The 24,927-nt window shown below is 39.5% G+C and overlaps 2 protein-coding genes across 3 annotated transcripts in view; one reads left to right on the forward strand and one right to left on the reverse strand.

Annotated features, from left to right (window-relative positions):
• Nucleotides 1-3,530: 3,530 nt before the first annotated feature.
• st3gal8 (ST3 beta-galactoside alpha-2,3-sialyltransferase 8) lies at nucleotides 3,531-19,288 on the forward strand. Its single transcript, XM_058631226.1, has 9 exons — nucleotides 3,531-3,619; nucleotides 12,249-12,594; nucleotides 13,211-13,328; nucleotides 13,415-13,553; nucleotides 14,632-14,825; nucleotides 14,911-15,090; nucleotides 15,289-15,334; nucleotides 15,548-15,667; nucleotides 15,828-19,288. Exons 2-9 carry the CDS (start codon nucleotides 12,462-12,464, stop codon nucleotides 15,993-15,995), a joined length of 1,098 nt encoding a protein of 365 aa, XP_058487209.1. The 5' UTR covers nucleotides 3,531-3,619; nucleotides 12,249-12,461; the 3' UTR covers nucleotides 15,996-19,288.
• Nucleotides 19,289-19,332: 44 nt separating this feature from the next.
• Nucleotides 19,333-24,927, reverse strand: part of unm_sa1614 (un-named sa1614) — a 37,894-nt gene continuing 32,299 nt past the window's right edge. For both annotated transcript variants that reach the window (XM_058631225.1, XM_058631224.1), the window contains 4 exons: nucleotides 23,840-23,883; nucleotides 22,882-23,036; nucleotides 22,396-22,521; nucleotides 19,333-21,150 (listed from right to left, as the gene is read on the reverse strand). In XM_058631225.1, coding sequence (XP_058487208.1) covers nucleotides 21,076-21,150; nucleotides 22,396-22,521; nucleotides 22,882-23,036; nucleotides 23,840-23,883 — 400 coding nt within the window. In that variant the 3' untranslated portion in view covers nucleotides 19,333-21,075. The remainder of the gene's footprint in view (nucleotides 21,151-22,395; nucleotides 22,522-22,881; nucleotides 23,037-23,839; nucleotides 23,884-24,927) is intronic.

Raw genomic sequence — 24,927 nt, forward strand, 5'->3', positions numbered from 1 at the left:
ATACTAAAAAAAAAAATCCCTTTGCCAATGTATGCAAATCAATTCACCTTCATTTGACAATTTCACGGGAGAACAGACCAAGTCCTCGCTGTGTGTGTGTGCGTGTGCATGTGCGTGTGTGGAACATCTGCTTCCTGAAGCATCTCACTTTTCATTTAGACACACATCTTAACTCCATGGTTCTCACTAGATATTTTTAAAAGAAGACTTAAAACTTGTCTTTTTACCCTAGCCTTCAACTAGCTCCTTTTCACTCCACCTTGTGTTGTGTTTTATTGTTGTATTTGCTTTTTAAATTTTATTTTCCTTTTATTGTGAAGCACTTTGAGCTGCAATCCTTGTATGAAAGGTGATATACAAAGGTGCTATATATCAGGTGCATCTCATGCAAATGAGCTGCGCCGCTCACCTATTTTTGCAAAATATACAGTGAAAACAATCCTTCATCACAGTTTCAGCATCTGCATTTGTATTTGCAAAAAATTGGCTTTTTTTCATGGTGTCTTTTGAAACCAGTGTAGTGATCATTTGTTGTGGGGTGGAGGCTGGGGCACCAAGTCCCAATCTTCAAAACGGCCATAGGCAGCCCGGCACACATGAATATAAAATAAAACCCCAGCCAATGCAACACAATCAGACCCAAGGCTGATTATCATCTCATATTATTACATCCTGCTTCTGAGATTAAGGCTGCTCTGTGCACAGCTGCCTGACAGCTCAGGGAGATGGAGAGAGAAAAGAATTCACAGAAGAGAAGAGAAGAGAAAACACATAAAAGAGTTAAAGTTGAGTGGAATTAAATCATAAAGTTAGTAATAATAGAAACAGAACAGAGAGATGGGGGACTGCTAAGTTGATTTGACCATGAGCTACGTTATGCAGGTGCCACTAACTTGGCCTGAACCGATAACAGCTGACGGAGGGAAAAAAACAAGGGATTATTATCTACAATAAACACCATAATCACTGTGTTTGCACTCACTGTGTAAAACAGAAGAGTGGCACTAAAATTATATGAGTACACAAAATAAATTTAGATTTTCCAATAGAGAATCTATGTTTAAACAATGCTAACTCTATATTAATGATGTTAGTTTACATTAAACATTGGTTATTATACTCCTTAAGTATTTGAGGATATGATGAAGATGGAGCTGCTGGCCAGGAGGGAAAGACCTGGACAGCTGAAACAGAGGAGGACACGAGGGATAGAGATGGAGGCAGATGTTCCGCTGTGGCGGCCTCGAAAGGGAGAAGGCAAAAGAAGAAAAAGGAGATTTGAGGATATTATGTAGACCTTTGGTTTATTATGTACCTTTCTTTTTTATTTTTTATTTAAGTGTGCCAGAGTGGAACATCAAAGTCCATCTTGGATCTCAGACTCAACCTTGATGACTGAACACTGAGGACCGAGACTCAACTCAGACTCAAACAGGGACAGACTCAAATACAACACTGGCTACAGGAGATTACTTTGATACCAACATTGAAAACCCCTTAAGGCCTCATGCCATTACATCTCCCCTGCTTTGTAATTTCACAATGGCAATGGCTTCAGGGAGTCAAAAAAAAAAGAAGAATACAAACGTAAGATCCAGAAAAGAAAAACATCAACATTTAATGTAGGGGCCCTTGGGTCTCTTGCCTGGGGCAAAGTCCCAGGAAGAAAAGAAAAATCCCCTGTTGACAGCCAATGTTTCGTAATATGTTAACTAGTGTATAATATGATAATACATCAGTAATTATGTGTGCAGTTGTGATGATGCTCTGGAGCAGACACAAATTGAATTCAAAATATGAAAACCACAAACCAGAGCAAAATTAAAAAATGTGACATTCAATGTGTTCACTGCTGTAATTTATGTGATGTTGCGTATGAAACACAGCTGCTAATGTTTAAGTCATTTCCTGTGTTATAATTTGTCACTCCATTGACAGCTTTGTGTGCAGACGCTTGGAGCCGTTCTGAAACGTTTTGGAATTGCGTCATCTTTTCTGTATTGTTGTTGTAAACATGGTAACACACACACACACACACACACCCTGTGAAGGACTGGCAACCTGTCAGCTGGGATTGGCACCAGCACCACCCTCATGTGCAGAATAAAGCGGTAGAAGATGGATGGATTGTAACAAACATGCAGATTTGTATAGCTATTTTTAACATTAACAAGTGTATACTTAACCTTAACCTTCAGGTCTTAATCGTCTCCTCAGAAATGAGATTTTGCCTCATTAGGACCAGATTTTTGGGCCCCATGAGAGACAAAAGGAAAAATTTTTTAGCCATTTAATGAGAGGAGTTCACATAATTTCAAAATAAAAGTGTTTGTTTTGATATGGAACGATAAATAGTTCACAATATAAACTTATTTATGATGCACAATGAATCTATTAATAAAAAAAAATACAGAAATGACTCATTATAACTTGATATTAAGGGGCGAGCCATTCACTCAATTTAGAGAGTCCAATTTGCCTAATCCCCAAATCTGCATGTCTTTGGACTGTGGGAGGGAACCGAGAACCCAGAGAAAACCCACACAGACACGGGGAGAACGTGCAAACTCCATGCAGAAAGGCCCTTGTGTCATACAATTGCAACTAATGAAGGCCTAATCCTTAAAGCCAAAATCAACATATCAGCTACACACCCATATACACCCTAATAATATCAGAAGAGTTGTTTTTCCAATGTTCCTATTCCAGAGGTTGCCTCTTGGGAGTTGACTCATCTCCATCCGATCAAGCACTTTATGACTCTTTCGATGCTCTGCCCCATTTAGATGCATACACTCCACCGTGGAGATGAGCCAGCCTTTCTCCAGTTTCCCCCGTCCTCACCAGCTCAAACTTATATGGCTTCAGTTTAGAAATGTCCTCATTATCATCCTTTTCCTTCAGAAACATCACACTCAGCTTCCTCTTCAGCATGTAAAAGTCACAGGAGACCTTGTGAGTATACTTGGTGAGCCTGTATTTTGGTCAAGGGCCTTGCTTTAAGCTGCCATATTGTATAGTACAGCCATGTTTCTACAGCAGCCCAAGCCCACAAGTCAGCCAAGTGTGTTTTGTGTGTTTGTGTTCCACAATTTGAAGCAGACGCTTACTTAGTAAATTAAAAATAACAACAACCATTTTGATATGCTAAGGCCACCATAGTTCCCCAAAGTGCTTGAAGTGAGGGGCCGATCAGAGGAGTCCTCAGTTTGTTACCGTCTAATGTTACACCACTATAAGTCACTAATTCATAAACCTTTAACCACAATTCAACTTTGACCAGAGCCTCAGAAATGAGGTTCTGCCTCATCAGGACTAGGTTTTGGTGTCCATGAGGACTACTGGTCCTGACAAGGTCAGTGTTTATACCATTAAAGCCACTAAAGAAGTAACAAATATGCAGTGTACAGTTTGTGGAACAAATGCACACATAAAAAAATAATAATGTTAACCACCACCACAAACACCACCAACCCCCCTTCCGCCGGTCCTCCCTCTCGGGGTTGGGGGGGGCGTGGCCTCGCGCTGCTTTACATCACTGTTTCTCACTGCTCCGCAGCTTCACACAAAGAGAAGAAGAAGAAGAAGGCAGAGCATCCGGTCTCTACTGCGCCTTCACGTGAGTCCGTTTCACTTTTTGTCTCCCTGCGTAGCTTTGCGGCGTTTTACTAGAGTCCGTTAACCGGCTCAGCGTGTGCGTGTGTGTGTCCGGACACTGTTAATACACCCCCATGTGTGAGTTTTACTGTGTTTCACTGTGTCTATGTATGTGTGTGCGCGCTGCAGCGTACTGAAAACTTCGGAAACTTCCCACGAAACCCAATGGCAGTTTTCGGCTAACTCTCCGGCCGGTTGTTTCCACTTTAGTTGACGCAGTTTGTTTGTTTTCAACTTTTGTAAGTACCTGAGAAAGAGTCAGTGAGTGAGTGAGACTGAGATAAGAAGGAGAGCCAGTGGAGGGTGGGGGTTGGTGGTGTCTTTTTGGGGAGGTTTTTTTTCTGTCTCTATTTATGGTCTCTACTTTCTTGACCAACTTCCTATGATCTCTCTGTTTTGGAGCGGTGACCTTCATGTAACTTGATATATATATTTTGGAAGTGAGACCACCGCCTACTTCAGTATGTATTTACCGAATCTCTGCTTCGTATCTCGGTCTGTATTTGACTTAATTGTACGTTACCATCCGTTACCCTGCAGTTATCTTTACTGTACTTAGCGTCGACTCAACTCTTACCGTAATAACCCTTACAACAGTTCCGCCTCCACATACTCTACTGTGCTCTATTTAGATTTATTTATTTATTTATTATTATAGATTTACTTTATTATCAGAGGTGGAACGAGTACTGAAATGTTGTAAAATCTACTCAATTACAGTAATGTGAGTAGATATAATTAATTACTCTCCACCACTGTTTATCATATATATATATATATATATATATATATACTGTATATATACATATATACATACATACACAGTGTTAAACAAATGTATTAGACCACCACTCATGGTAAGGTTTAAGTCACAGCTGTCCTAAAGCACAGCACATATGAGTGGACATAAGTTGGGATGGGTATAGAATCCCAATTCAGTTCACCTTTTCTCCTAAATGGTAATGAAAAATAACCTATAAGAGTACAGTTAATGTACAGGATTGATGAACAGTATCAATATGGGTATATGTATGGTTAAAATCTTAACAATTCCAATCCCTAGACACCAACGTGATTGACAGCTGGTATCATCCCATCGGGACCTGGCTTCAGGTGACTCCTGTAAATTTCTGTTTGCTAAAGGTCAACCTGGCACTGGTCAAATTGCAAATATTTTGCTGTCAAGAGTTCAGATTCTTATTTGAGACATTATTGTCATGTGATTGATTAATTAAATATTTGCCTTAACAAACAGTTAAACAGGTGTACCTAATACCGGTGGGTGTGTATAAATTCTGTTCAAAACAGAAGGGATATCTGGTTTCATGCATTTGGATGTGAACCCCTGATTATACAGCATACAGTGTGTACACTAACAATAACCCTTGGGTTTATTTACTTTGTCTGAGCAGTAACTCCAGTCTTTAGTCTCTTCAGCCATTACAGTCACGCCATACAAAACAACACAAATGTTTTTTTTGCCCGATAAGGCATTATTGTATAATTTTGCTGTATTATTTTTTTTTATTTTTATTTATTTGCCTGCTCAATTTTATTCTGTAGGTGTACCCAATAAACTGAGTTAACAGAATTGATTAAGCTACTGTGACTCTTGGTTATGATTTTTGATTGGTCAGTAGATCATTTTCCTAAAGCCTGAGACAACGCCTTAAATATTTTGTGGTGATTTGCACAAAGTGTTTCATAGCATAGAAGGCCATTGAAACCAGAAAATACTCATGTCTGAGAAGCTGTAACCAAAGAATGTGAAGTATTTCTATAAAACAATAACAGGTCATTTGTCAAAAAAGTGGCTATCACTGTGATCCATGATAGTAACTGTACCATTATAATACTCTACAGTGTGTGTATGAAGTATTCAGACGCCAGTATAATCTCTTACTAATGTATACTGTTACCTAACCAGTCAGTTGATTTTGTAGTAATCCTATTATATTTCAACAGTCATCGTTGAGTCAATCATAATTGGTCTGTTTCAAACTTAATTTTACCTGTTTTTCTTCTAGTTCATTTTACTTAAGTATTTGTAGATCCACACATAATAGAGTGTTCTTATTTTTTTTAACTTTTGTTTTGTGGTTAATTTACTTGTTGTCCGAACTTAACTATTTAATATTCTCACAGTGTTCTTATAGGGTGGTAGACCTGTCACATTTGCCAAGTTCACAGATTGCCTTTTATGTCCATTTAGCAGAATTACTATTGACTGCAAATATAAATGTATATACAAAATCCCATACATATTCATTTGTTAATGTTATTATTGTGTAGTCTGTTATAACCGTGCTCTTGAAACCCTTCTCTACGGGGCTTATGCTCATTCACATGTAACAACACGTGGGAGAAATGGATGCCCTGTAAAACACAGGAAGCCAAAGATTGTAGCAACACATGACAGGAAACAAGAATACAACAACAGTATAAACATGTGTCTGAGGATCGTGGAGCAAACTTCACCAATCTGACTTTTATGTACTTTTGTTTCCTAAAGTTTCCAGTGTATACTGTATATACACTGTTTATGAAGGATCATGTATAGTGCTACTATATTCATACAGTTTAAGCTTAACTGTCCCCTGTTGTAGTGTTTTAATACTGTATCTTTTAACTGGAATAGTTAATATAATAATATATAATCATGCCTTATTGAATTTTTTATGCAATGTTGTATTTTAGTTGAGCATGTTAACAATGAATTTAGATGTTTAACTTCTTGCTGTGTGCTGGTAGTGGTACATTACTTCCCTGTCTGCATTAGTGTTTATAGCAGTCCTGAAGCAATTAATGGTGTGTGTGTGCGTGTGTCAGGTCGAATAGATTTTATTTACAGTATAAAGCCCGACATCACAAACACAGTTTACCTCGAGGGCTGTACAGCTAGTGACACCCTATATCCTTAGACCATCACATGAAATGAGGACAAACTCCACAAAAACCCTTGTATGCAAGAAACAAAATAGTAGAAACCTCAGGAAGAGCCACAGAGGAGGGGGCATGTGTCACATGTACAGAAACAAGTTCAGCAGGCACAAACAAACAAAACAACAAGGATTGAAACAGAAGTTAATAGAGGAGAAGCATATGGTCACAACAACAGTAAAATCAATTATTATTATAATATTAATAGGGTCACAGGTTCATCCTAGAGAAATGGGAACTCGGTGATGCAGTTTTTTTTCCAGATTGTGGTCTCATCAGTAGTGTATGACTGTGTTTATGATGTGTAGGTTGTTTTGACAACTAAACAAGAATATTGAAACTAAACATAATCATAGACAGAGATGATGGTGTGGATTGTATTTCAAATGCCCTCTGTTGTTGAGCAGATGTAATTATAGAGGTCTGCTTCTAAATCTGAGCTACAGAAACGGATTGTCACAGACCCGTCTGTGTGTCTCAAGGCTCTTCTCAGGAGCAGCATATCAGTGTGGAGACACATGCTAAAGCTTAGCTGAGGAAGTAACTGTTGTAGTAACTGCAGCAATTTACTTCACCACCTTAGCAGAAAATACGTGTTAGAGCATCAAGAATGTATGTAGTTACATTAACTAACACACACACACACACAAAACTCCCCCACAACCTCTCTCTTGCTTGACCACTCACTCAATGTGAGCTCACACACACTTCACCAGCGCTCACTCATGTTCATAAAGCAGCAGAAAACTGACTGATGGACACTCAATAGTTTTGTCTGTGGGACCATCGTCCTGGACATATTACAGCTTGCTGTCTTTTGTGGCTCTTTGTCTTCAGATAGTAGATGCCATGAAGCTACTTCAGAGGAACAACAACAGTGTTTGGAAACAATGGCGTGTAAAGCAGTGTGATCCTGGCTGTGCTCTAAAAATCTAGTCTAAAAATAAAAAGGACAGGAACCACAAAAATTGCTGCAGCTCCTTGAACCTTTCCTCTGTACCAAGCAGCAATTTGCCTCGGCATTTTTGTTAATTGGTTGTTTTTATGGTCACTTTTTATGCTTGGTGTTTTATTGTCTTTAAGTCCTGATTTTCTCTCTGTCCAGGTTTAGGTTTAATTGGTGTTGAACACTTTTGAGTTGCACTTAATGTTTGGACTTCTGAACAAATACACTTACTACTGATATTGGACAGAGTTTAGTGTCTGTCTGACTGACTGTGAGTCAGTACTCTAACAGAAAGTGTGGGAGTGAGTGAGCAATGTTTTTTCTTAGACTTCCCACTGTTGCTCCAGGTCTACTAATTTTCCATGCTGTCTCTGGTCAGTGACTTTTGACTTTAATAAATAACAAGTCTATATAACCACATGTTGTTCTTGATGTTTTCATGGAAACCAAAACATTCAAGTAGGTCTGGGTATTGAACCTGAACACCCCCTTCATAGAATCATATGGCTGTAGTGTAGAGTGTAGAGATGTAAGGGAAATTTACATGACAAGACCATGTACAGTCGCCAAGAAGTAATAAATGTCTCGTTTTTATAGCTCTAGTATCCCACCACCACTGGAAATGCTGTTGTGAGTGGAGAACAGGATTGATTAATGGTAATACTGCTGTTGGAGCTGTGCTCAGAACTTGGTGTCAGCCTTTCATTCTAGCAGCTGCGTAGCTGCAATCATTTGCACATTGAAAATCTGCTGTCTGTTTCTTCTGGCACATGCTTGACAAGTGTATGTAAACAAGGGCTGCAACTAATGATGTTTGTTGTTGTTGATTTATCAGTTGTTTGTTTCTTGATTAATCCATAAGTTGTTTGGTCCATAAAGTGCCAGAATGTCAATTCTGAATGTTTTTCCTTAACGCTAAAATGACGATGGCCTCAAATGTCTTGTTTTGTCCATGAATCAAAGCTATTCAGTTTGCCGCTATAGATGAGCAAGGGAACTAGAACAGATTACTCACAGAAGCTCAAACTAATGAACCTTTTATTGTTTTTATGCTCAAACTAGTTAGCTGATTACTAAAATAAGTGCATGATAGACACTAGGGTCTGGGGGATAGGTGTAGTATATTTACAAGCCAGATTAGATACAACAGGTGTGTAGCTGTGGTAGTTATGGCAAGCTCTGGTCTGTCCTTTCAGGGGGGCTTGCACTCTCTGTTGGGTTATGGGCCTCGTGACTAATTCCAGCTACACTTCAGTGACAACCCCAACACACATGCACGTGCTCTTACACATAATGCGCTATACAAAAAACTAACTTGTATTGATGCAGTTGTTGTATGTATGGTTGTGTCTTGTTTATATAGCTGATTATTGCTTGTTGTCCTGTCTCCCAGACATTAGGAAACGGTATGTTATTAAAAAATGTTTTACTTATTGCATAAGAGCAAACACAGGAACACAGTCCTCTCCAAAAAATGTGTCATCCTCTCTCATTTCCTGTCACATCGCTACTGTCCACGCAAATAAAAGCATCAGAAGTAAAAAATAAGATGCATACAAATCAGCAGTGAAACAGACAGCAGAGTCAGGCATTCCTCTCATTACTCCACCAGCCCATCAGTCTTCCTCCGTGGGGCTGTTGTTGTTTGTTTGTTTTTTCCAGCTTGGCACTGCTCTCCATCTGCAGAGCAGCTGATTTCCATCCTGGTGTCAACACTTGGGTCAAAGGTCACACAGAGACACGGGAATGGGGTCCTGTCACATGTTTTCCCCAGCTCAGGGAACCATGTGACCCCGAAACCCGCGAAGGCCCTCCAAACGTTAAAACAACATAGAGGACACTGTGAATCACCCGGCGGTTATTAACCCTCCACTATCTCCTGAGCCCTTATCTCTCCCATGCAGCGGGACATTACTATGCACATGAAGAGCTGTGTCTTTACGTGGCCTTTTTTTTCATCTGTGCATGTCAAAGACTTTGAATAGTGGAAGTGACAGCAGAGCATGTGAGTCACAGAAGAGATAGTTTAATCACGTAGTTGGCTTTCTCCATTGAACTTATTTCTAATACTTTACAAAACTGAAACTGAATTTGCAGAAGTGACTAACCAGAGTACAGTCTGTGTCAACATGTTTGACAAAAATTACTATAACATAGATCTGGACAAGTTGCTTTCGTGTATCACAGCTTCTGATTATTGTGCATGTTATCAGGGATGCACTGACTGGTGTGTCTGGTGCTGGGGCTCATTTCCTGCAGATGAGTCAAACAGCCTCTCGTCATTTATCTGAAACTAAACTGATTAACTCTGTCCATTGGCTAGAAATGAAGACCTCACTGCTCCTCCCAATTAATCACCTTTCTGAAGCAAGAGCTTTGTGATACTGACAGTGGAATGAACCTGTTTATGTCTCTATGGTTTAGAGATGTCTTGCAGTCTGATCAACCACACCTTTTAACACATGGTCGCATCATCTGCTATGTCCAACAAATATAGATTTAGTGAGTAAGTAAATGTTTTTTAAAATGACAACGATTTCTCTAATTTATCTGGCACAGTGGAGAGCAGCATGGAACCACAATACGGATATTAAATGGGTTTATGAACGGTGTTATTTATTAGACGTTCTTAAAAAGAAAATGTAATGACTGTTAGTGGAAACTCTACAAAAAAAACTACTACCCTGTTAATCATTAATGTTTGGATAATTATTTACTTAATCCCTGGAATTATTTTTGTTGATCAGCATATTAGTGCTTTCTGTGTGGACTTTCACATCCAGACCAAATAACTGACGACTCCTCTGAGCTGCTCCTGTTAAAATTACAAAGGTTTGCACAATCAAAAAAAACAAAAACCTACTGAGTTCTACGCTGCACTAACATGCAAATGTAGATGCTAATCCATGAACTCTTCCTCAGGAATTTTTCCTGAGCTTTTCTTTTGAGAGCATTGCCCTTTTCTGTCTGGGTGTGTGTTTGTGTGAGTGTGTGGTTTAATCAGTAATCTGTCTTGACTTGTCTGTTATCATCCTGGTTTTTTTAACTGTAAACTAAAGCTTTGCAGAAGTCTACTTTTGATACAGGGAGTAACTTTAGTAGTTGTACTACCAGTCATAGTCCCTTCAGTGTCACTTGTTTTTCAAACATAGGCATTATAATGTTGTTTTACGATTTACTGTATTTACTTGGTAGCATGGTTTACATTAGCTGGTATATGCCGGCTAACGTAGATTGAACATCATGAGTGTGGATCAGTGTGTCATCAGGTATGATGAACAATACCTGACAAGCTCTGCTAAAAGCTGCCATAATAAAAATAGGTTACATTACTGTTAAATCAATAGATTGTCATTCACGACCTGGAAAAATCAAGGGAATATTATGCATTGTTGATCCTAAAGAGGCTTGGATATATATGTGGATGCATATGCAAACCTTTCATGTGACTTTTTCTTGCCTTGGTGATTGAGGAATTGAAACGGTACCTGCGAGTCAAGCCCATAGGAACCTGCCCACAGCTAGCGGCCTTCGGTGGCTTTGAAATCAAGTCTACGTTTGCTACTACAATATTGTGGTTTCTATTATCTTAATCGAGGAGAAAAACATTTTCAATTTTACTGTCTATTAGTGCAAGAAATGTGAGATAAACTGAGGAGGAGCCTGAAAGTATATATGTTTTTGATAGTGGTGGTAAATGGTGGAAAATGTAGTTGTTTTTTTCCCCTAAGTCTTTCTTTTTGGCAAATATTGCATATTGTAAGATTTCTTTTGTAATATTATGGATGAGACCCCACAATACAATATTATCATGATATTTAAGTCATGATACGATATTATCACGATATTTAAGTCAAGTATTTGCAAAATCATATACTGCAATATATATCACAACAGCTCTAGTGAGAGCGAGCACTTGGCAGCATCTAGTGGGCTGAAATGTCAATTGATTGTATTTATGCTAACTCACAAAAAGTTAAATGTTTATTTGTAAAGTCATTTAAAAAAAATATATGCAAAATTGGTTTGTGGTGTGTCAAAAGTGATATAACTTTCGCCATGCAAAATCGAGAGATTTTGAGATAAAACTGGTGCACAAAATGTTAATTTAGGCAAGTAAATTATGTTTTTAGCAATACAAGTGTACTGTAGCTGGAACAAACATTACTAAATAATTATAAGTATTACTTACGCAACACAGTAATGAAGAAACACCCATACAGCTTAGCTGATTTGGACCGCTGGCAAGCACATACTCTCACACTCACACACACAGGGAGAGAGAGAGTGAGAGAGACAGGAGCAGAGCAAGAACTGAAACAGGAGAAGCTGAAGTGAATCCAGGTCTGATTGGTATGCAGAGACTGAGTCTGTTTTCATGGAGACATTCTTGCAGGAGAGGGGAGGTGAAGTGGAAGACGGGAGCGTGACTCCTGGCATCAGCAAAAACCTAAAACTAGACTTTCCGGTCGTTGTTTTTCCTGGTTGAAGGCAGTTTGTGTCTTTATCACTGAAGATCTGTGGCTCCATGCAGTTTGTGGAATTACACTGTTGTTTCTGACATTTTGTGTTATACTTGTTTGTGATGACATGGTTGTTGGTTGTAAATGGTTTGGTATAAATTTTAAGTTTGTGGTGCACAGTTAGTTAGGAATAGTTAATTATTGGTGATGCTGATGTGGTCCTGTCTTTCTGTGTGTCTCAGGTGTGAACACAGGTCCTGTCTCCACCAATAAGGAAGCAGCATTGTGCGGAAGTCTCAGGCTCCATGGAGATGTGGCTGAGTGGGGAGATGACAGAACCGTGGAAAATGTCCAGATGACACAGTCTGATCATGCTGACGTAGCAGGAAGAAAGGCTAATTGACCTCACAACACATCCCTCCTCCTGTTGTTGCCCACCTGTCACTGGCTCAGCCATGTTGCTGAGGAGGAAGCTGTGCCTGACTTGGGTGATCGCTGCCATCGTCTTCCTCATGTTCGCCAGTCAACGCATCCAGTGGAGACATGTCCTGCCTCTGTCACTTTCCCCGCCCACCAGCGAGGAGACAGGTGAGGAACTGATGTCATCATTGTCATTGTTGTGGATATCAATATATACAAAACTAGGGCTGGTATTGCTGCTGCCTTCCTGTATCCATTTGTTTCTAATTAACAAGGTCTCAATTAAAAGATTATTTTCACAGAACTAATACTGCACATTTTATAAAATTAGAATTTCTCTAACCTGGTGCATCATTAAAAAATATTCACGTTTGTACATGACAAATTTCACACCAAATTTGACAAATTTCCATTTTTTGTTTATTATGACCAATGTTTGTGCAACTCGGCAAACAATAAAACTTGTTCAAGTTCAAAATATCCAGCCTAGAAACACATCAGGGATTTTAAAGTAACAGGTTTTTAACAAGTTGTCCAGAGGGTGCTGTGAGCACAGCTTGGCCTAAATCCATGCCCTCTATGTATATGAAATATACACAAATGAAACATTTACACAAGGTTATTAATTGCACACATACTGTAGACAGTGTAGTATAATTAGTAGTAGTAGTGCATGAGCAGAAGCAGGACAAGTAGTGTTCCAAATGTACCATAAAAATGTCGACAGTCCAAACAGATCTCCCATAATGCACTGTTGTCTGACACAGTCTGTTTGTGTTTGCAGTGGTTAAACTCACGCCACCTCCTGCTGACCTGACCCGTGACCTCCCCAAGGCACCTACTCCCTCCAACATCACCCACACCAAAGAGGACCCTGTAGAGAAGTCCCAGAAGAGACGGAGGTGACACACATGCGATCAATCCCTCGCTTTGTGTTTCCCATCATGCCCCTCTCTGTGTCCATCTGACCGTGTCGTGTGTCTTTTAGGTCCTGTGGTTGTTCCGAGTCCTGCATCTCCGACCTCGGGAATTCGGGCTGGTTCAGCTCGCACTATGACCCAAAACAACAGCCAGTCCTTCAAAACACCAACAACAACCTTGACCCTGACGCACTAAAATGGTGGCTGGTAAGGACCAAACAAAATAGTTATTTTTTCCCTCAATGTCACTGTACAGAATACTGCATATGTCTGAATGATGATCTGCTTTTAAAGGTTAGTTTGTCTTTTAAAGGATTGCTTTAACAGTTATTATCAGAGTTTTTTTTTTGTTTTGTTTTTTGTTTTTTAAATCAGAAATGAACAATTGAGAGGTGTTATATGCAAAGTAATCTACATGAAGAATGTATCCATACGCACTTTCCATCGCTCGATTTAATCATGACAATATAAATTCTACAGTTTTTTGTTAGCATCATTTGGTGCATCATTGGTTAATTCATTAATTGAAATGCAGTCCTATTCCAGAGAAAAATATCAGGGAACATTCTGGAAGAAAATTAAGTAAATTAGCAGTTCTGTCTAGAGAACTGCTAATTTTAGAAGGAAGAATTTAAGAAGGAAGTGTATTTTTCTGCTAAATGTGCAATAAATTATGAGGATGTCTAATTAAGATTAGTGTTTTAAATGAAAACTGAAATGTTTAGACGTCTTAAATTGAGTCACTGTGGAAGCTGTTAACAGTCTGAATGAGGAGAGGAATGCCTGAGTCAGTTTCCTGCATTTATAGATTAAGTCCTGCAGCAGGAACCATTAGTAAATTAAAAGGAGGGGCTGGTTATGCTACTAACAGCAGTCTGATCCACATTATGCAGCATACTGTATATTGTGTGTGTGTGTGTGTGTGTGTGCATGGTTGCATTCACTGTTTACCATCACTTACTTAGACAATACATTTCTTAAGGGATCAATTAACCGGTACAAAAAAAAGACATTTTGGATCATGTCCATCACAGTTTCTCAGAACTGTTTAACATCTTCCATCATAGACGACCAAGAAAACAAGTTATTAAACAACAAATTATTCACTGTTTACAGCCGTTTACAGAATAGCAGGTTTATGAGATAAACTGAGTAAAACTTCACACTAATGAATACCTGATAGGAAGTGTCACTTTCAGATTCGTTATATACATCTTATAAATGTAGAGATCAAACGTGCTTTAGAAAAACAAAAAAAAACGTGATGTGCTTCTTGCTTTTTCAGGGCCTTCAGCACTCCAGTAACGACCAAACTTTACAGAAAGTGATGTCAGACATGTTCAAGGTCATTTCTCCCCCTCCTGTAAACTTTAAGCCCCACCCTTCACGTTGCCGTAGTTGTGCAGTGGTCGGCAATTCAGGCAACTTGCGGCAGTCTGGATACGGTAAACGGATCGACTCCCACAACTCTGTCATCCGGTATGTACCGTATATACACACACAATAAAATGCAAGCACCTCTTCTCCTCATCTGCCTCACCGAATTGTTCCTCCTCCTCCTCAGAATGAACAAGGCTGTGACTCGAGGATTTGAGACAGATGTCGGGAATCGAACGACACATCACTTCCTGTACCCAGAGAGCGCGGTGGACGTCGCACGAGGAGTCAGCCTCGTCCTGCTGCCGTTCAAACTGAGAGATCTCGAGTGGCTGACCAGTGCGCTGTCCACTGGCGAAATCAAAATGTATGAAACCTGAAATCTGCACATCCTCCAGTAATTCATCCAGAGAATTCAAAGTCCTATAAAGAGATCTTCAGATTCAAATAAAACTATTTATAACTTCTAATAACAATAATTGGTTTTCTAATATTTTCATGTAGACGATATAGCTCGGCTTGTGCAAATGTATATTTTAATAGTCAGTGTTGTTTGTGTGTTCAGGACTTACATGCGGGTTAAGGACAGAGTGGAGGCCGACAAAGACAAGGTAACATAACAGTTTACTTCATTTCTCAATGTTTGCATTGACTCACGTAAAAGGATTTACGTAACTTGAACCACAAAAGTCTCCACCGATTCATGAGAAGTTCATCTTAGTTCACATAGATTGGTCCACTCTGACTGTGGTTTTAAGCATGTGTAGGTTTGTCTTAGATCGGACGACATATTGTACGGTTCACCATGGTGTGTGTTGGTGCAGGTTCTGGTTGTGAGCCCGGTGTTCTTTAAATATGTGTATGATCGTTGGACGGAGCATCATGGTCGCTACCCATCCACGGGAATGCTGGCCATTATCTTTGCTCTACACACCTGTGATCAGGTAGGAAGAAGAATATTTTTTGGATTGTTTTACCAGGTATTTTTACAGTGAGAAAATGACAGGAGTGAACCAAGCAGTCCACTTTATAAATGCACCATCAAATAGTAAAAATGTGAATTATATTGCTGAATATCATGGCCTCACTTCTGTCTGTGCTCAGGTGTCAGTGTTCGGTTATGGTGCCGACAAGCTCGGGAACTGGCATCACTACTGGGAAGAGAATCGCTACGCTGGAGCCTTCAGGAAGACTGGCGTCCACAACGCCGACTTTGAGACGGAGGTCATTCACCGGCTTTCCAGTGAAGGCAAGATCATTCTGCACCAGTGACACAACAACTCACCTGCTGTTCTACAGACTGGCCTACAAACCTACCTGATGACAGACTCGCAGACCGACACACAAATGTGCTTACTGACCCACGGACAGACTGACAGACCTCTATACTAAAGTTCAGACCTGCTGACTCATTTACTTAATTGCTGACTGTGGACATGCTGCCTAACTGACCTAATGACTGACCTTGAAACAAAGCTACTGGCAGACAAATCAGCCTGCTTAAACTTCATTTCCACCAAGTGGTACGGTGCATTTCAGCATTAAATTCAAGAGAAGAAACACAGACAGCCTTGAATCCTCTCTCTGTCATTTTTAAAAATGCCACATTCTGTGTTTTTCCTAGTCCATTTCCCGTTGTCTTGTGAAAATGATGGACTGCGGTGTGTCTTGCTCCAACTTTTAGGTGCTGGACCATTGTATTTGTTTCCCCAACAGAAGGGTGGTATTATTTTGGTCACCTTCACAAGTTTTGGCAATAGAAAAGCTAATCATAACATACTTAACTGAACCCAACTGCACTGCTTGATGGAAAGGTGGCTTTTCTCTCTCTGACTGAATTACAAACCTGCTTAATGACCTTTTAAAGAAAATGATTGCTGACTAATGACTGACATTAGACCTCCAGGTGAGTTGACCTGAAGCCTTTGTAAGGCTGAGACATTGAGGATTTGTAGGATTTACCTGTGGACAGGGAGTGTTTGGATGTGGGAGGAGCCAGTCAGGGGCGATGGTCGGATGTCCTTCCTGTGAAGTCTCCTGCTGGTTTAAATGAGTCCCAGATCAACTCAAGCAAATAAAGACTATATGTCTGGGACTCTCCTCTCTAAATGCAGAAACACCATCTTGCCATGTATGACTGCACTCAGAGTTTTGCTCCGAGTGGGGAAACAACCACAGATTTTTATAATTTTTATTGGATTTAATAGACAATATACAGGGATAACCTTTTTTTTAATCAAAGCACTTTGCCCTGAAGAAGAAATGGAGAACTCGTTGTTTTTCCTCCGTCCAACTGTGTTTCAAGATTTGTAATCCATCCATCTCAACATAAGCTGTCCTGTTCTAGAGGATCCTGACAGACTGGAAACATGGCTCACTTCCTGTCTGCACCAAATAGGGAAGCAATGGGATGTAGGAGTCTGTATGAGGTTCTCAGCCTGTGGTTGTGATTATTCGACGGTCTGCAATTTATCGTTATAAATAAAACAGTTCGGCTGAATGACGAAAGATAGAGACTGTGAACGGCTTTTAACTAAAGATTTATTAAATAAAACTTAACAAGGACAAAGTCAAACAATCAGTTACATTTGAGTGTGGTGCTTGCATACAGTGCAACGTCAAGGAAAAGGAAAGAAAACTTAAGTCTGACCAAAAACAATCAACCATATGAATGAAGAAGGGACAGAGCAGTCCTGCAGGTAACAGAGGGGTGAGTCAGCTGACCGCTGGTCGTCTCACTGAAGGCAGAAGACGGCGCGCAGAGAGCTGCTTCACACCTCTACTGTGAATGTACAAAAACTTGTTATCCGTTGTCGAAATGTTCACAGCTTTGTTTGCACTATGAAAAGTTTCAGGACGTTTTCACACCGAGTTTGTTTGATTCTGAATCGAGAACAGCCATTAAAGTGCACATTTGTTTTTAGTATTATGGGCCACTCGAAAAAAAATCCTGTGTTTCCTTTTGTTCCTTGGCCCGCCTGGTTTGGTGTTTTCTTTTAAAAACGTTTCTCACTGTCGACGGATGAACAGACCACATCATCTTTGACAGAAGTTTGGAAGAAAAGCCAAATCTGGGCACGTGCGTCCTTGTGTTGCTATAGATTTTAGGTCGCACATGTACAGTTATCTTGTAGACTCATGGATAGGAAGTCGCGGAGCCATGCGGGTCTCACAACATGATCTTTCACATTATCTTTATATATCATGTTAATGCATTGACTTCAGTGTTCATACATATTGTCCTAGTTCTTTTTAATCAACTTTTTATAATGTCACAAATCCCACTCGTATGCCTTTTAATCGCTTAGTGTTGAGTTGTTGTGTTTTATTACCAAACTGTCCTGTTTTCATGTTGTTTTCCACGCCCTGATTCAGACAAGATGTCAGTGTGAAAACGCCCCATTACTGATGTTCAGTGAAGAGCTCTGTCTGCTTCAAAGGAAATGTTGTTTGTTGGAAGTGTCGTCATTTCGACCTGTCGGCTGGGATTGACTCCAGCTCCTGCAATAAACCTTAACAGATGGAGGGTAGAAGGTGAATGAATGAGTCATGTGCTCTGCCCTCCTAAATATCTTTTTTTTCTCATTGTTAAGTTTTACACCTTTGATTTCAGACACCGCTCAATCCAACAAACACTTTGAAGCAGACCAAGGCCTTAAGAGCAATCATGTATGCTGAATCATCGTTTGGAAGCTGTTGCTCTGTCAGTATTGGCTGCGTTTTTTTACTTCAATCAGGTTTTCCTGGAACAAGCCACAGTCTCTTAAACTCGACTGCTGAGTCATCAGAAGCTTTTGCCAAATCCAAAACGTCAGCTGCACATTTCCCCTCCCAACACCCTCCCCTCCCCCCCCCCCTTTTTCACTTCTCTGGGAAAACTTCCAGACAGTTTACTTGGAAATTATCCACTTAAACAAGTTGACGCAGAGCACCTGAACGTGCCTTAACCCTTATTTCAGTCACTAAGTGACAGAGCAGTAGCCTCTCTGGCTTCCTGAGCTAGAATTAATATTTGGATACAAAGTTGTTTGTATGTGCAGGCTGTGTTGTTGTTGTTGTTGTTGTTGATGATGTTAACAGAGTTACGTCCTCACGCTTAAAAAGTCAAGTATGTTATGAGTATAAATCCAAAGTTGTGCTTATTAGAATCCCTGCAGTCTGGAAACATGGACACCGTTTTCCATCAGGGAAACAGGGAAGTGCAGATCAACCCCAGATCAACCAATCAGCTGCTTGTAATTCCATAATGCTGAAAATAACCTGTATACATTTAGAACAGAGTGGCATCCACTGACCAAACAAGTTGTTTCTGAGTACATGTATGTATGTATGTATGATGTATGTTCAGTTACCGTAGCTTTAATTCAGCTCATCGTGTTTAAACTGTGACTGTTCAATAAGAGGAAAGAAATGGCATTTACTTAAATCAGCCTACTGATCATCATTCATTCATTCATTAGATGCTGAACAGACAGGAGCACTGTTTTATTTTTTTCCATCAAAACCTGAAAACAAACCCACCACTGTCACTTTGAATAAAAATAAAGAAAAAATAGGAACTAACATTCAAGACATTCAGTTTTCTATTAAACATTCTAAGAACTCTGGAGGTAAGTTGGAACCATCAAACTGGGGGGGGGGGGGTATTTATTTAATTCAATGTAATTTTCTCATGTTTTATATTTTCACCAAACTTAACAATAGTAACGCAAAATGGGTGTTTATTGCTACTCCGTGTTTTTATGATAAAGAATCACTAACGTGTTTTAAGTTTCTTGTTGAGTCATGATTATTTAGATTGTACCAATAAAAATGAAGTGAATCCATGTGAGAATCCAGACGATACCAAGGGTTTATATAAACTATCTAATATCAATGATTTTGGTTTGCATTTAACAAACAACATTTCCCATCAGCCCTAGATGTTCATGTCATAGCAGAAAATGACAGTTAGAAGAGCGAGTCAATGGGATGTGTTGTTGTTTTTTTTAACGCAGCATGGTGAGGATGTTTTAATGGATAAGGTCAAGAAAGAAGTGAGGATGACGTTTATTAAATGTGCTTCAGTTTTCTTCTTTGAAAACATGGCCGCTGTTGTTTTTCTGTGCTTAAAAAGCATATGAAAGAAACGCTGAATGAGAGATTGCACGGACGTACAGAAGGCAGTGGAAGGAAGGAGTGTGGCCTGTACAGGTCCTGGTGGGACTCTCCCGTCTTCTAACAAGAAACTGTACTTGCATTTGTCTAGTAATGGCAGTAATGCATGATGGTACTTACTGAGGTGTTGTGTTATCTCAGGACAGTAAAGGCAGCTGGAAGGATCAGATGTGTCTCACACTCAGTGTTCAGGTCAAATCCATGATCACACATTAACAAAGACCTGAATTTAGAGGAGACCTGTTTGTTTTTGCCATTTATGTTTTTTAACTCCTTTGGTTGTTGGTGTCACTCATCAGATCTGGTCCATTAAAGGACTCATCAGGTCCTGCCACTCAAAGAGTAGAAGCCAGAAATGGTGGCATCAACTTGCTACTGAGTCCTGAGGATTCCAGGTAATTACCTCTCTCTCTATGTACTGTACGTGTGAGAGTGTGGAGAGACGGGGAGCTCTTGGTCTTCTGCTGTACAGGACATCAGATTCAGTTTGATGGATGTTGTACATTATACATATACATATATATGTATGTTTATATACATATCACTTTTGTAGTAGGTTGCTACGGCCTCCATCAGTCGTGACGTAAAATACTGTGTGTGCAGTGCAGGAATGTCGAAGGGCAACGCGAAAAACAAAACGCCGCCATACTGAGAAACGCAGTCATGTGGAGCTGTGTGAACTCTTGTTTTTTTGAGCTTTTAAATAGTTAAATTAACAGTGAACATGTTCAGATGAGTGTTGTGGATTGTTGTATCCTGCTCTTATCTCTGTGCTTCAGTAAATATTAGCTTTCAGTTTAAATAAATAAAGTCAACTTCACCTATTAATCATGCCCGGTCAGACAGTGCAAGGCCATCCCCATGGTAATGTTACCTCATGACCAAAGCCACACACAGTCTGGTCAAGTATTTTAACTGGAGCACGTGTCCTAACTTTTCCAGTGTTAGTAAAAGACTAAGTCGCTACAACTCGGCTGACAGCGGTGGCTGGACTGCGGTCATGTGACGCACAAGATGCTGGAGCTTCTCTGGACCAGATTGCTGACCTGTTCCATTGAAGATGTTGGGTTTGGCTTCTGCTGCTAACCGAGGATCCAGTGTGGTTCTGGTTTGGTTCAGTTTTCCTGACATTGCTGTGGTTTTTATCAGTGCTGGTCCCGGGCCTGGTTTTGTCCTGCACTGGTCCAGTTTTATGTCAGGCTGAGAGCAACTGGACGAAGGAAGACGGGAACAAACCTCTCTGGTCTGGTTCATCCTCGATGTAACCATGCTGCACACACACATAAGTTATGATGCTTTATTTTTATTGCTCGTCAACAAAAATGTTAAACATTTTTTGTCAATATAAAAACACAGTAGCAGACTGTGCTGTCTGTAAATCCAGTAGGGCTGGGTATCACTGCTGATTTTCTGAACTGATTCGATTACAATTACATTTTTAAATTTGATTATTCAGCAATAAAACAGTTTCCATAACAAATTTTCTTTCAGAGATTTTCACTGAACTAATGCTGCAAAATGTATAAAATGTGGGTCTCTCTAATAATTTTAAACATTAATGTAATACCAAAGTAGTTACATTAGTGCATTTCTATCCATCCTAAAATCGCCATCTGACATTTTAAAGTAGTAAACAGCTTGGCAACAGTGATGTTGTGTTGATTTAAGGTGACAATGGAGGACACAACTGAAAAAAAACCTACCCACCAAAGCATCTGAACAGCGACATGTGGCAGTATTTGAAAGTATATTAAAAGACCGATCTCAGGAATTTATGAATCAATATCAGATCTTGAATCAGAAAATCAAGTGAACCCAGCCCTAAAATACAGTTCTTCCTCTCCCTGACTGAACATTTCTCTCCTGACGAGACGCTGACGAGAGGACAGGGATCAATATCCAAAAACAGCAGACTGAAAGTACTTAGGAGTGTCAACATGAGCTTGAGCAGTCTGAAGAAAGGCTGCTTTGTTGAGCTTTGGCATGAAACTTTTTATAATTAGGTCAACGTTCCATGCAAAACGTTGTTATTAGTGTTATTTCTAACCTTGTCTTGTTTTGAAAGCTTGATTTTACTTTAATCTTCTACTCATCATTAGACATAAAAATATCGTCTGATATATTAGATTAATATTTGTTGCAGTTTTTGGTTGTGAATATTCCTCATAGTGTTTTGTGTCGATGAAGCTAATCCTCCTGCCCCGCTGACATAAGAAAATCGTCACAGAATAAAGTGAACATCACGTTGTAGTACTATAAACACATCATCACTGATTCAGAACGGTCTTGTCTAAACTGATAACGTGACACAACCGTTATATTCCTGCTCCTGGTCTCTCTCTTCTGTCGCCACCTCACCTCCCTCTTGTCCTTTCTCTCCCCCCTTTCAGTCCTCCACCTCTCCTCTGTCCCCCAGTTTTCCTTTCACACCGAATATTTAAATTGTATTTCGCTCTGTTCCATCGGTGGGAGCATTTACAGTATCAGAGAGTAGGAGGATGATGATGATACATACCCACCAATCGCTGTCCTCCTGTCCCAGCACCACCAGCACCTGTCCCTCGCTGAAGCTCAGCTCATCGTGGTGGTCGGCTTGGCAGTCGTACAACGCCTGAACGCGCCAACTTGTCGAGCCTCGAGGCTGACGGACATAAACAAATCACACTTAAAACATGTCCACCGCTATGAATCATATTAAATATTAACAAATAAAACCCATCATAGGTGTCAGCTGTCCTGTATTGAAAATATTACACATGTAACAAATGTAAATGTTGTTTAAAATGTTCACTATCAACAAAACTGACATAAAACTTTAGTGTGTGCACGTCTGTCAGTGCACGGTAATTATGTATTACAACACACACACTCTGTCATAACACGTGTTGAAATCGTCATGGAGTTGATCCTGACACAGACTCCAGTCAACCGAGCGTTAAATGCAGACAATGAACAAGTGATTAGTGATTAATGAGTTTGTTTGTTTTTATAAAAACCTCACCGCTGATCTGCGTGGTAGCGGCTGGGGGGTGGGGCCTCGGTTGTCACTCTCAAAGCTCTGTGAGCGATGATTGGTGGGAGATCCATTGGGCGCAGCTTTGCTTGCAGGATGCAGGAAGTGGGAGGAGCTGCCGTCGCTGTCCGCCCTCCGAAAGCCTCAGGAAGAGAAGAGAGGTGAAAGGAGAACTTAATGGCCTGAGATGTAGAAATGGCTTTGATGTTTAAACTGTATTACCTTTGAGAAAGCTTTTGAAACAGTATATAAAAATATACAACATAAGCTTGTTTTATTTTACTTTAGTTAAATTAGGCATGGGAATCAGTATCCATCAAATACGGGTCAAAATCACTGGATCAGATATCGAACGGATAAAAATTTTAAAATCAATACAATCTAAAAATCCTATATATCGCATACATTTTAGCGGAGTCATGTTTGGGCTGTTTACTTCTACTTTTCAGGAGAGAACAATATTTGTTACACATTTGGAGAATGATGTCACAAATGTGTTAACAGCTTCATACGTTCATGAATGGTCAAAAATGGCCGTATCGGACTCATTCCGATATTAGTAGATACTCGAGTTTGTGATATCGGACACAAAAAAGTGTTATTGTCTCATCCCGAGTTCAAATTTCCATCATGTTGGACATAAATACTATAACATCAAGTTACACACCAGACAAGCTTGAGTTGATTGTTATTTTTGGATGTTTAAAACAGTTGGCTCTTCATTTTCTGGATCATTACACCCTAAATAAAGTGTTAAAAACACATAAACAAAAACAGTACAGGAACAGTAAACTAATCCGATAAGAAATAATATTTCAACTGCCTTCTTGTTCCTTCACTGTTCCTGGTTGGAAACTTCACTGTGAGTAAACACTGATAAAGTGTGCACATGATGGATTCCACAGACAATGGATCAGAGATCTAGATGTAACAGGACAGGAAATACCTCTGTGAGGCCGTTCAGCCAGTGAGCCGAGAGGAGACCCTGGACTGGAGAGACAGGGAGAGAAGGGAGAAGGGAGAAGGGGGAGGGGGTAAAGTTCAGTTTTCAGTCATTTTTAGAACCTGTAAATCAGCTTTAGTCCAGCAGAGGACAGCACCGTCTCAGAGTTCATGCCTGCTCGTCTGTTTTATCCTCTATCAGTGAAAAACACACCACAAACAGAACGCCAGTCAAACAGCTGTACACCTGTAATCTCTGTGTCAGGAAATTTTAACACAGTCTGTAGTAATTTTAGCTATACTTGTGATTTGTTGTTATTTTACCAATTATTTCATTTAAAAAAAAAAAACAAGAAAAGAATAAAAATATTTTTGAAATCTTTCAAAAACATGTTTACGACATTTTGGTGACTTTTTGGACAACATACTCAAAATTTGGACAACATACGAAACTATTACTTTTTTGTCTCATTTTGGACGACATACTAAAGTATGAGTTTTTTGTCAAATTTTGGACAACATACTGGATCATTACATGACTATGACTTTTTTATCATATTTTGGACGACATACTATACCATGACTTTTTTGTCAAATTTTGGATGACATACTTAAAGTATGACTTTTTCTTCAAATTTTGGACGACATACTATACTATGACTTTTTGGTCAAATTTTTTGTCAAGTTTTGGACGATATACTAAAGTATGAGTTTTTTGTCAAATTTTGGACGACATACTTAAGTATGACTTTTTTGTCAAATTGTGGACGACATACTAAAGTATGAATTTTTATTCAAATCTTGGATGACTTACTAAAGTATGACTTTTTGGTCAAATTTTGGACGACATACTATACTATGACTTTTTTGTCATATTTTGGACGACATACTATACTATGACTTTTTCGTCAAATTTTGGACGACATACTTAAGTCTGACTTTTTTGTCAAATTTTGGACGACATACTTAAGTATGACTTTTTTGTCAAATTGTGAACGACATACTATACTGATTTTTTCGTCAAATTTTGGACGACATACTTAAATATGACTTTTTTATCATATTTTGGACAACATACTATATGATTTTTTG

The sequence above is a fragment of the Solea solea genome, chromosome 6 (assembly GCF_958295425.1).
Source record: "Solea solea chromosome 6, fSolSol10.1, whole genome shotgun sequence".
NCBI classification, from domain to species: Eukaryota; Metazoa; Chordata; class Actinopteri; order Pleuronectiformes; family Soleidae; genus Solea; species Solea solea.

Coding starts and splice junctions, on each gene's coding strand:
- st3gal8 (XM_058631226.1), top strand. CDS start 12,462: ATGTTGCTGAGGAGGAAGCTGTGCCTGACTTGGGTGATCGCTGCCATC. Junction 13,554..14,631: donor ACGCACTAAAATGGTGGCTG/GTAAGGACCAAA, acceptor TTGCTTTTTCAG/GGCCTTCAGCACTCCAGTAA. Junction 15,091..15,288: donor TCCACTGGCGAAATCAAAAT/GTATGAAACCTG, acceptor TTGTGTGTTCAG/GACTTACATGCGGGTTAAGG.